The following is a 12580-nucleotide window of genomic DNA, read 5'->3' as shown; positions in this document are numbered from 1 at the left end:
TATGCAACCAACATGCTCACACAATAAAATGGCAAAAGAAATATGTGACAACATGCACACACAATTCTATCATCTATCAAGCAATTGGCGATGACTAGGTCATCTATATATGAGTATATTGACTTGGGAGTCAAATGGGAACATTTGATCATAGGTCATACTCATCGTTTAAGCACAAGTGGGGTTACCACTTTTACATAAAGCATTGTTGTGTTCACACCATTCGAGTTGCTTTAGCTCAATTCTTAGAGTAAAGCTCCCCCTAGATGTGAGATCCCTCCTAAGAGGGAGGAACTAACCTTGGGTTTTGTCGATGATGACTTCATGTAGGTGTTGAATATGTGGATGCTCAATGTTGATGTAGATCATTTGGAGCAATCCTTTGGAGTGAGTTGCACTTTCAATACCTACACAGGTTAGTCCCACAAGGAACAAACAAGGATATCCATAGACATAGAGTGATGCACACACAAGATGATGTCCATGAAAGCATTAGGTTACCTTGTCCCTTGTCTTACCAACAAGAGGGTTTGTGACTCCTTGAACTAGTGCAAGATGTGGAAGTTGATTGCACTTGTTCTTGCCAAATGATATGAGTGAAGTATGTCAGTGGAGTCACGCTCAAGAACTTTCTAGTTCTTCTTCTTCGGGATCCACATCATCTTGATGGGAATCCTTGGACTCGTAGTCGAACTTGATGAAGTAGAACTTGATGTAGTCTTGGGAACCCACTTGACTAAGGCCTTAGGAGCTTCTTCAAATGCATCAATCTCCTCTTGAAGCTTGTCCTTGCCTTTTTGCTTGTGGTCTTGTGGTGGAAGATCATCTTGAGCTTGTGTCCCTTTGAAAGAAGTAGGATCATACTTCTCTTGTTGAGGAACAAACTTCGTCTTGGGGTATTGATCTTCTTCCCACTCAACTCCATTGGCATTGAACTTTCGTTCAAAACCAACACCTTGGTTCTTACGGTGCCTTCCTTGCTTGCGTACAATTTCCTCGAATTGCTTACTCCCGGCAAGGCTCTTGTAAACACCTTTCTCTATGATTCCCTTCAAAAGACTATTTTCTTACTCAAGTGTAACTTGGCTAAGAGAATCATTAGTGGAATCAAGAGAACTACTAGAAGCAACAACATTGGATTTAGCATGATTATTGTTACTACTAGAGGAAGAATCTTTCTTGTTCTTGTTACTAGACTTGACTTGAGGCATGTAAGTAGATAAGAGTAAACGCTTGGCAATGTAAGAAGAACTTTTCTTGTGAAGATCATCATTGATTGATTTTAAGAACTCATGCTCTTGCTCAAGGTTGAGCTTTTCAAAGCGTAACTTCTTATGAGTCCTTAAAAGTTCTCGATGATCTCCTAAGATAGTTTCATGAGCTAACTTAAGAGTGTTTAGTTCTTTAGTTAGGAGCTCAATCTTCTCCTTATCATTGTCATTCATTTTATCTTGATTAGCATGATTAATTGACGTTTCATCATAGCATTCATCACTAGAGTTGTCAACAAGTAAATCATCATCACCTAACAAGTCATCTTCATCACTATTGAAATCAACATACTTGGGGTGTGATACCTTTGGGCCTTTAGCCATGAAGCATCTTCCAAGTCCTTCATTTGGTGAATCAAATATGTCGTAGGAGTTGGTAGACACAAGTGCTAGACCGGCAACACCTTCATTTTGAGTATATTCGGAGTCGGAGTGATAGCTTCTCTCGGAGTGATTGTTGGAGTCGGAGCCGGATACCCATTCACCAACATGAGCTTGATGTCTTTGTCTTGTGTAGCTCCTTGATGACTTGTCCTTCCTTTCCGAATCCTTGCTTCTCCGGGGTGTTCTTCGTTCATAATGATCATCTCTACTCCTTCTTTCTCTTGATGGTGATTCTTCTCTTCTACTTCTTCTTTTTGGAGAATCTTCTCTTCTTTTGTAGGGTGCCATACACTCATTGGAATAGTGTTTGGGTCTTCCACAATTGTAGCAATTACGCTCACGACTAGAAGATCTTTTTTCATTATAGGACCTTGACTTGGAACTTCTTTCCTTGCTTCTACTCTTGTAGAACTTGTTGAAGTTCTTCACCATTAGGCTCAATTATTCATTGAAGGTTTGTTTCTCACTTGATGATGTGGGAGCTTTACATGAGGCTTTGTAAGCACCACTTGACTTGTTGTGGAGCTCATCCTTATCCTTGAGTGACATCTCATGAGCAACAATTCTTCCAATGACTTCCGTTGGCTTGAGATCTTTGTAATTGGGCATCATTTGGATCAATGTGAACACGGTATCATATTTTCTATCCAAAGCTCTTAGGATCTTCTTGATGATGAATTTGTCGGTTATCTCTTCACTTCCTAAGATGGCAATCTCATTTGTGATAAGAGCAAGCCTAGAGTACATTTTGGTGACACCTTCACCATCCTTCATTTTGAACTTGTCAAGTTGACTTTGAAGCACATCTAATTTGGATTCCTTGACGGAGTCGGTACCTTCGTGCATATCAATCAAAGTATCCCAAATTTCCTTTGCATTCTCAAGACGAGTGATTTTGTTGAATTCTTCAGGGCACAATCCGTTGAAGAGGATATCACAAGCTTGAGCATTTTATTGCAGCATCTTCAACTCTTCCGCAGTAGCTTCACGGTTCGGTTCTCTCCCATCAAAGAATTCACCTTGCAAGCCAATACACACAATAGCCCAAACGGTGGGGTTATGTCCAAGAATATGCATTTTCATCTTATGCTTCCAACTAGCAAAATTAGTACCATCAAAGTAAGGACCTCTACGGTGGTAATTTCCCTCGCTAGACGCCATACTCTCCTAGGTTGTGAAACCAAGGCTATGACCACCAAAAGCTATGGAAATCAAAGCAAATGGAGACCAAAGCTCTGATACCACTTGTAGGATCAAAAGTATGTCTAGAGGGGGTGATTAGACTACTTGACCAAATAAAAATCTAGCCTTTTCCCAATTTTAGTTCTTGGCAGATTTTAGCAACTTAGCACAAGTCAAGCAATCAACCTACACATGCAATTCTAAGAGTATAGCAGCGAAATGTAAAACAATTTCAAATGAAGGTAAAGGGGAGGAGTTTGAGAAGGCAAACGCAATTGGAGACACTGATGTTTTTGTCGTGGTTCCGATAGGTGGTGCTATCGTACATCCATGTTGATGGAGACTTCAACCCACGAAGGGTAACGGCTGCACGAGTCCATGGAGGGCTCCACCCACGAAGGGTCCACGAAGAAGCAACCTTGTCTATCCCACCATGGCCATCGCCCACGAAGGACTTGCCTCACTAGGGCAGATCTTCACAAAGTAGGCAATCTCCTTGCCCTTACAAACTCCTTGGTTCAACTCCACAATCTTGTTGGAGGCTCCCAAGTGACACCTAGCCAATCTAGGAGACACCACTCTCCAAGAAGTAACAAATGGTGTTTGATGATGATCTCCTTGCTCTTGTGCTTCAAATGATAGTTTCCCCAACACTCAACTCTCTCTCACAGGATTTGGATATGGTGGAAAGAAGATTTGAGTGGAAAGCAACTTGGGGAAGGTTAGAGATCAAGATTCATATGGTAGGAATGGAATATCTTGGTCTCAACACATGAGTAGGTGGTTCTCTCTCAAAAAATGTATGTTGGAAGTGTAGGCATGTTTTGATGGCTCTCTCCATGAATTAAGAGTGGATGGAGGGGTATAAATAGCCTCCACACAGAATCTAACCATTACACACAACTTACCAATCTCGATGGGACCGAATCGTCAAACTCAGTCGGAACGATTTAGCAAATAATGTGACCGTTAGGATTTTCGGTGGGACTGACATGCAACTCGGTAGGACCGATATGGTTAGGGTTAGGGCATAATGTAATCTCGGTGAGACCGATTACACAAACTCGGTGGGACCAATTTTGGTAATAAGCTAACCAGAGAGTTGGTCAGGCAAACTCGGTGGGTCCGATTCGCTCATCTCGGTTGGACTGAAATGTTACGAAAGGGAAACAGAGAGTTTGCATTGCAATCTCGGTGGGACCGATCGCTCATCTCGGTTGGACCGAAATGTTACGAAGGGAAATAGAGAGATTGCAATCCCATCTCGGTGAGACTGAGATCCCTATCGGTGAGACCGATTTGACTAGGGTTTGTGGCAGTGGCTATGACATCTGAACTCGGTGGCGCCGGATAGAAAGAATCGGTGGGGACAAGTTTGATTTTTGGTTTGGGTCATATGTGGATGTGAGAAAGTAGTAGAGGGCTTTGGAGCATATCACTAAGCATTTTGAGCAAGAAAGCCATTAAGCAACACCTCATCCCCTCTTGATAGTATTGTCTTTTCCTATAGACTCAATGTGATCTTGGATCACTAAAATAGAAAATGTAGAGTCTTGTGCTTTGAGCTTGAGCCAATCCTTTTGTCCTTAGCATTTTGAGGGATCCACTTTTCTCATCCATGCCATGCCAATCATTGAGCTTTCTTGAAATATTTATCTTGAAATAGCATTAGCTCAATGAGATATATGTTGTTAGGAATTACCAAAACCACCCAGGGATAGTTTCACTTTCATCGGTCCTTTCGAAGGATAGATATACCAAGGCGGCAAGCAGTACAGACATGTGGGGAAATCTCTAGACGCTCTTCTTGACGATCGTTCCACCTGTTTTCAGGACCCGCACGCAGCTCCCCCTTCGTCTTGGCATGTTAAATAGCCAGGTTCCTTATCGCACTATTTGTACAAATACGCTTTGACGTATCAATCAAATTATAATGGAAAAAGTTTGCGGCCCAACTTACGTGGCACTAGCTTACTACTTCATCTTATTATTCTTATCAATTGCACCCGTATACTTTGGTACGCTTTAATTCGCCAGGGGCTTGATTGTGCTCCATACTACGGCAACAAAGTCCGAACACTTTTTACAGTACAGTTCGGCACCCTGAATTTTAGCATTATATGCATCGGCTCTGAATCATGTCTTTGGTCAATAGTTGGGTTGCCCGGCTCCTGTGCTTGCTACCTTCGTTCTGTCCTATCGGCTAAGGTAGTAAAGGGACAACTACTGCGATTGTGTTTCTGGTTTACCCGAGCAAACACCTCAGTAGAGAAAGCCGAAAACTGACTGTCATGATGCGGCAAGAGCGGGTCAGCTATTCAGAGGTTAAAAATCTTTTGTGATTGTTTCCGCATTATGCGATGGATCGGCCTCTATTCGATCAGGTGTTTACAGCACCCTAGTCTGGATTAAATACTAACTAGGGGTTGCGCCTACATTTCTATTGTCAAACTCCTATGGCTAAGTGAGGGTGATAAAGCCACATAGTCCGATTGCCTGGTTCCTTGCGCTAAACACCTCCTTCAAGGAGCAAAGTATTGGATCAAGAGTGTTTAGATTTCATCCCGAACACCCCCATACTACCTACGTGGGGGTTGAAGCCGATGACTGGCCAACTCTCAGGTTTAACAAAACGGCCGCACATGAGGTAAAATTTTAAAACAACAAGCATTACATTACATAACAACTTTTTTTCATAATACAGGAAGGTACAATATGAATGACTTCATTCAAAGATAATGTCTTTTGAACACTGGCCCTCTACAATGCGGTGCTCCTTGCCCGCGAGTGGTCCCTCGGTCGCAAGCTTGACGGCGTCCATCTTCGCCCACTGTATCTTGACACGGGCGAAGGCCATCCGCGCACCTTCGATGCAGACCGACCGCTTGATGGCATCAAGCCGAGGGCAGGCATTGACCAGCCGCTTCACGAGCCCGAAGTAGCTGCTGGGTATGGCTTCGGCGGGCCACAGACGGATTATCAAATCCTTCATGGCCAGTTCGGCCATGCGACGCAGTTCAATCAGCTGTTTCAGCTGATCGCTAAAGGGCACCGGATGCTCTGGCGCAAGGTATTGCGACCAGAACAACTTCTCCATTGAGCTCCCCTCTTCGGCTCGAAAGAACTCCGCACCATCGGAAACACTGCGCGGCAGATCCACAAACGCCCCTGGAGAACTCCAAATCCGGGTCAGTAAGAGGTACCTTTTCTTCACATACTTGTTCTGCATAATAAAATCCTTACCCGCCACGATTTTCCTGGCCTCCTGGATTTCCTGGAGGGTGCCCTGTGCTTCGACTCGGGCATCTTGTGCACTTTGGTGGGCCTTGGCGAGTTCATACTCTTGATCCGCAAAGTTGCGCTCCAAGGACTCGCATTTCTTCATGGCGTCCTCGAGCTCCTGCTGGACCTCACCGACCCTGGCCTCATGCTTTTCGCGGGCGGCTTGTTCCTTTGCCGCTCTCTCCTTGGCCTCGGCCAGCGCCTTCTTGAGGGTCTCCACATGGGTTGACGCTCCTAACAAATATCATGGCACTATGTCAGCACAAATCATTCATCCTTTCTGGATCTACAAAAGATCATTGCATACCTTGCTTGTCTTCTAGCTTCTTTTTTACACGGTCAAGCTCTTCCTCGGCCTGCTCTAGACTCTGCTTCAGTCTGGAGACTTCGGCAGAATGAGAGGTTGCGGCCAGCAATGACGCCTGCTTATTCGCACAAGACATATTTGGTTAGTCTTCTACGAAAATTACTTGATCCTCTGTCCGGCTTTTCTTTCTGAACACCAGACAGAGTCTCAGGGGCTACTGTCTATACTATGACACTCTTTTTATACAATTGCATCGCTTACCTCAAAGCCTGTTAGAAGGCTGGTGCAGGCTTCGGTCAGTCCGCTCTTAATGGACTGAACCCTTTCAATCACCGTACCCATAAGGATACGGTGTTCCTCAACAATGGAAGCACTTTGCAGCGCTTCCAGTAGAGTATCTGGTGCCTCTAGATGGACAGAGGTCACCGGTGGAATTAGTGCACCTCCTTCTTTTGAAGGAGGCTGCTTGCTAGATTCCAGAGCCATATAGGTCTCCGGGATCGTATTTCGCTGGGGGTCGAATTGGATATGGCCCCCATCACCCGTCACCATGGGGATCTGCTTCCCCATGTGTCCGGCAGCCGAGGTATCATCCTTTGGCGCCGCCTTGACGGCCTTCTGCGTCTCTCCTGGCCTAGGATCCTTCGAGACAACACCTCGGTGTCATCCATGGCCTTGAGAGAAGAGGCTGCCGGAAGGGACCGCTGTCCATCACCTTCGGATCCAGCAAATTCCCCAAAGATGAGGATCACTCGAGGTCGGAACGAGCCAGACTGCAAGTGCATGATTCAACATGTTAAAACTATGAAGTAAAGAGGCTGGATATATGAATGCGTCAGTGCCTTTGAGTTCTCACGATTCGGCCAGGGGCTTATCTCTGGGGCGCCACTCCGAGCTGCTATCGATGTCCCACGCAGAGTTATCCGCGAGGGAGACCTTCCCCTTCTTGGACGCCTCTGTCTCTAGATGTGTGGAGGCCGCCCTTTTCTTCCTTCTCCCCTCAGGGGGGGAGTTGCTTTCCTCCTCCTCCTCCTCGTCCTCGGCGGCGGAGGAGTGAGTCATGGTGTCTTCGGACATCACGTCCGAAGCGCCCTTGCGGCGGAGGCCACTTTTGGTCTCCTTGGCCTTTTTCTTGGCCTTCTTCTCCGGCGCCTGGTAGGGCGCCGGAACCAGCATCTTCGTCAGAAGCGGGATGGCTGGTTCCTCGTGCAGCAGAGCCAGACACTGTATCCGCTCCGCCTTCTTTGTCCAACCCTGAAAAAACAAATAGGGAAGCTTAGGCATCTTCCTTGAGTAAGCAAGTAAAGGATACACCTTGAAATACGAAGGACTTACCGGACTGGCAGGATGGGCCAGGTCGTGCCCATGGTCCTCGGTCGTCTTCGGCCACGTCTCGTTGGCCTTAAAGAGCACCTTCCAGATGTCTTCGTGCGTAGTTCCGAAGAACTGTTGAAGGTCTGGTGCTCGGCCGGATCGAACTCCCACAAATGGCAAGTCCGACTTTGGCATGGAAGGATCCGGCGAACTAGCATCACCTGGATCATATTGACGAGTTTGATGTTCTTGTCGACCATGCTCCTAATGCTCGTCTAAAGCGTTGTCACCTCGTCCGCCGAAGACCAGTCCAGGCCCTTCTCTAGCCAGGAGGTGAGCCGCATCGGGGCTCCGGACTGGAATTCGGGAGCCGCGGCCCAGGTGGCATCATGAGGCTCTGTGACGTAGAACCACTGATGTTGCCACCCTTTGACGGTCTCCATGAAGGTACCTTTGGGCCATGTGACGTTGGGCATCTTGCTCACCATGGCGCCTCCGCACTCTGCGTGTTGGTCACCCACCACCTTCGGCTTCACATTGAAGATCTTTAGACACAATCCGAAGTGGGATGGGATGCGGAGGAAGGCCTCGCACATGACAATGAATGCCGAGATGTTGAGGAAGGATTTAGGGGCCAGATCGTGGAAATCCACCCCGTAGTAGAACATGAGTCTGCAGACGAATGGGTGGAGAGAGAATCCCAATCCGCGGACGAAGTGGGGGATGAATACCACCCTCTCATGGGGCTCTGGGGTGGGGATGATCTGCCCCATTGCGGGAAGCCGGTGGGCGATCTCCTGGGCTAAGTACCCAGCCTCCCGGAGCTTGGTGATGTCCTTCTCCTTGACGGAGGAGACCATCCACTTGCCCTGCGCTCCAGATCCTAACATTGTCGGAGTGTTCTCTGAGCTGGAAATGATGGAAGCTGGGGCGCTGGAGCTCGAGAATGGATGGGCAGAGCGAGAGAAGCCGTGGGTGGATCCTTATCTCCTTATAAAGGCAGCGAATATCAAGCGCCTCCCCACTCGCCTTAAAACTCGCCTATTCCCCAGGGGCCGTGTAGACAGCACGGTTGGATTACCCACGCTCGTATTGATGAGAATCCCGCAATAAGGGGACACGATCTCTGCTTTGACAAGACGTGTCAATAAAACCGCATCTCGAAACATGGAGCGGGAGGCTAAAAATGGTTCAAAATGATGACCGGGCAGGGACGTGATGTCACGCTACAAAAGTTGTCAGCAGATTGGACTCATGAAATATTATACTCTCTGCGGTTGTGTGTGAAAGTTGTTTTGCAGAGCCGGACACGTTTTTTGTGTTCGAAGGTCGCTTTGGAGTATTCGGGGGTGGAACCCTCCTTGCAATGCCGTAGACAATCTACGTGTCGGACACCTCGTCATTGAAGCCTGGTTCAGGGGCTACTGAGGGAGTCCTGGATTAAGGGGTCCTCGGACATCCGGCCTGTGTGACGTGGGCCGGACTAATGTGCTATGAAGATACAAGACAGAAGACTTCTTCCCGTGTCCGGATGGGACTCTCCTTTGCGTGGATGGCAAGCTTGGCGTTCGGATATGTAGATTCCTTCCTTTGTAAATCGACTATGTACAACCCTAGGCCCCTCCGGTGTCTATATAAACCAGAGGGTTTAGTCCGGAGGGGTAATCATAATCATACAGGCTAGACTTCTAGGGTTTAGCCATTACGATCTCGTGGTAGATCAACTCTTGTAACCCTCATATTCATCAAGATCAATCAAGCAGGAAGTAGGGTGTTATCTTCATCGAGAGGGCCCGAACCTGGGTAAACATCGTGTCCGCCGTCTCCTGTTACCATCGACCCTAGACGCACAATTCGGGACCCCCTACCCGAGATCCGCCCCTCCCTGAATTCATCTGCCTAGCTATAATCGATAGAGCTCAGGGGCTACTGAGGGAGTCCTGGATTAAGGGGTCCTCGGACGTCCGGCCTGTGTGACGTGGGCCGGACTAATGTGCTATGAAGATACGAGACAGAAGACTTCTTCCCGTGTCCGGATGGGACTCTCCTTTGCGTGGATGGCAAGCTTGGCGTTCGGATATGTAGATTCCTTCCTTTGTAAATCGACTATGTACAACCCTAGGCCCCTCCGGTGTCTATATAAACCAGAGGGTTTAGTCCGGAGGGGTAATCATAATCATACAGGCTAGACTTCTAGGGTTTAGCCATTACGATCTCGTGGTAGATCAACTCTTGTAACCCGCATATTCATCAAGATCAATCAAGCAGGAAGTAGGGTGTTATCTCCATCGAGAGGGCCCGAACCTGGGTAAACATCGTGTCCGCCGTCTCCTGTTACCATCGACCCTAGACGCACAATTCGGGACCCCCTACCCGAGATCCGCCCCTCCCTGAATTCATCTGCCTAGCTATAATCGATAGAGCCCCAACGTAGATTCTTGATGTGTCATTCGGTCGGCGAGGTTATGGGGCTCTTTGGTTGGCAGCCCACGGCTGCCCTTCCAAAATGTTGGTCGTTGACCAACAGGCTGGCAAGCGTTTGGATCGCAGCCAAAATTTTGGCACGCCCTTGCAATTCTATACCAGCACGCAGGCGAGTTGTTGGCGGCGATTTCCTTCGCCAAAAAGTTGGCAAGCCGTCGTTTTGGAAGGGCTGGTGGGGGCTGAAACCAAACAGCCCCTATGGCTTCTCGTCATGCGTGCATGATGGCAAGATTTGATGTCAGATGTGTTGGTTTTAATGTGTTGGTTCTTAGGGGCATATGTAGACAGACTTTCCGGCTACCGGTTACAAAGTCAAACCGGCTCCGGTAGAGGAGTGGCGACAGTGGCACATCGACGGCTCATTTTGCCGGCGACGGTGGTTGTTAGATGGTCTACATACATCCACGTATTTTTTATTACTATGTTTGAAGTGATTTATACCTTTTGTGAACCTTGGGATGCTTTTCGAGAGAAAAAAGAAATGTTGCACTCTTGCTAATTGGAGTTTTTTTCCCGCTGTGAGTTTAGTAGACTACTACCGTACAAGCGTGTAGTATTGCTTGTGCGCCTTGCCCTGCCAGACCTGGATTCGATCGGAGGCGATTACGAACGCCGGGCTGCGCGCCTACCGGGAGGTGCTGCGGCTGGTGCGGCGGCTGCCTGCCGACGCGCGGCCCTACTACGCGAAGTACGCCCGCGAGAACTTCGTCAACTACCGCCACCTTTCCGCCGACGACGACCTCGCCGGCCTCCTCCGCCGCGCGCATGCCCACTCCGCCTGGGTCCTCTCCAAGGTACCATCACGTCAACCAAATGCGGTGCTCCTTCTCACTCTTTGCGTGTTCATCGTACCATCCATTTCATTCGCGGCTCATGGGAATGGAATGCCAATGGATCGACCTATTCCTGCTACCTATCTCACCGTTCCTAGTTATGTAACGCGTGGCTTGCAGTACTCCATCGACGCCGCGGAGGCGGCAGGGCGGCTCAAGGAGATCTGCGGCGAGTGAGGGGATGGCCGAGCGCGGCGCGGTGGTGCGTGCACGCAAGGTGTTCGGCTGTATGCCTCTGTAGAGGTTTTTTAAGTTCCCTGCCCGAACAGGGTGAACTGCCCTGTTCTGCCTCTGCTGTGTTGTTTTAGAGCTGGGCGCTTTCATGTTTCCAAATGTTCTACAGTAGTGGGAAATAAGATCAGCATTGTGCTTCTGACTTGGTAATGTTCTGAACTCGGACCGACTATTTGCTCCATTGCTCCGTGTGACAGTGCAGCCTTCGTGTTGCCCTCTCTGTTGACTGCCAACAACAGGCATCGCGGTCCTGCAACCTGAAATCTGTGCATAACTAGGTAATTCAGTTAGAAGGGGAAAATTAGGAGAAAGTTTTTCTTTGGGATTCTGAAGACAGTAAGTAGTACTACTCTGCTTTTTACGCGAGGAATCAGTAGTGTTTTATATACATTTTACAAACCCCGCTGCAAGGCTTTATCGCGCATGAGTGCTTATACATCATCAAAGTTGTTGCAGCCGGTTAATTTGCTAGCATAGTCCACTAGCATCCATCCGATTTGGAATGAGAATGTCTCTAGCATATGGAATATACATGTGCACTCTAGGTGGAGTTTTAAATCACACTGCATTTACTTGTGACATGCAAAACTTTTCCTTTTAAGGTGTTTTTCGTTTAAGCAGAAATTTGTCACGTAATTTGAATCATAAACAGTGAAATTATATTTTAGAAAATATTAAGAAAATACTCCCCAATTCAATTTCGAAAACGGTAACGCCCGAACGTCGGGAATCTGGGATTTCGGCCCGAACGCGTGTTTTTACCCGTTGGGTAAAACACACGTGTCTTGAAGCACTGGTTGCCACATTGTTTTGTCGAGAGTTCGGGCCGAGCAGGCAAGCGGCCGAAAGAGCCACCCATGTCTTTCCACTGCTTTCTCTTACCCACTCATCTCAATTCTCTCACTCTTCTTTTGACCCCAACCGAGCGATTACAGTGACGGCCGGCGGGAGTGGGGGTTGACCCTCGCGCAGGGGAGCTGCTCACACCTGTGAGAGGGGTGGGTACAGCAGCGACGGGTGCTACGCCGACAAGTACTCGAGCCGGCGATGGCGCGGTGCGAAGGAACCGATGCGGCAATGGCTGGCGCGGCGGGAACGCAGGGGAAGGGGCCGCCGGCGACAAAGGTCCTCCTACTGGGGTGACGAAGCAGGCAGTCATCTTCCGCGGCGACGACGACTTTGATGGGGCGGGAGCCGGAGGCGGTTGTGGTACCGCTGGTCGGCGATGACGAGGTTGTGTGGTTCACCTCGGCCTCGGGAGATCGCTCGTCTGCTTTGTGCTGCTCCGG

General features: G+C 48.3%; 1 protein-coding gene across 1 annotated transcript; it reads left to right on the top strand.

Annotated features, from left to right (window-relative positions):
- Positions 1–6976: 6976 nt before the first annotated feature.
- Positions 6977–11472, top strand: LOC119321030 (LYR motif-containing protein At3g19508-like). The gene is made up of 3 exons (XM_037594888.1): positions 6977–7012; positions 10779–11018; positions 11178–11472. The coding sequence occupies exons 1-3, from the start codon at positions 6977–6979 to the stop codon at positions 11232–11234; spliced, it is 333 nt and encodes a 110-aa protein (XP_037450785.1). The 3' UTR covers positions 11235–11472.
- The last annotated feature ends 1108 nt before the right edge of the window (positions 11473–12580 follow it).

The sequence above is a fragment of the Triticum dicoccoides genome, chromosome 6B (genome assembly GCF_002162155.2).
Source record: "Triticum dicoccoides isolate Atlit2015 ecotype Zavitan chromosome 6B, WEW_v2.0, whole genome shotgun sequence".
Lineage (NCBI taxonomy): Eukaryota > Viridiplantae > Streptophyta > Magnoliopsida > Poales > Poaceae > Triticum > Triticum dicoccoides.
This window is presented reverse-complemented; position numbering and strand designations above follow the sequence as displayed.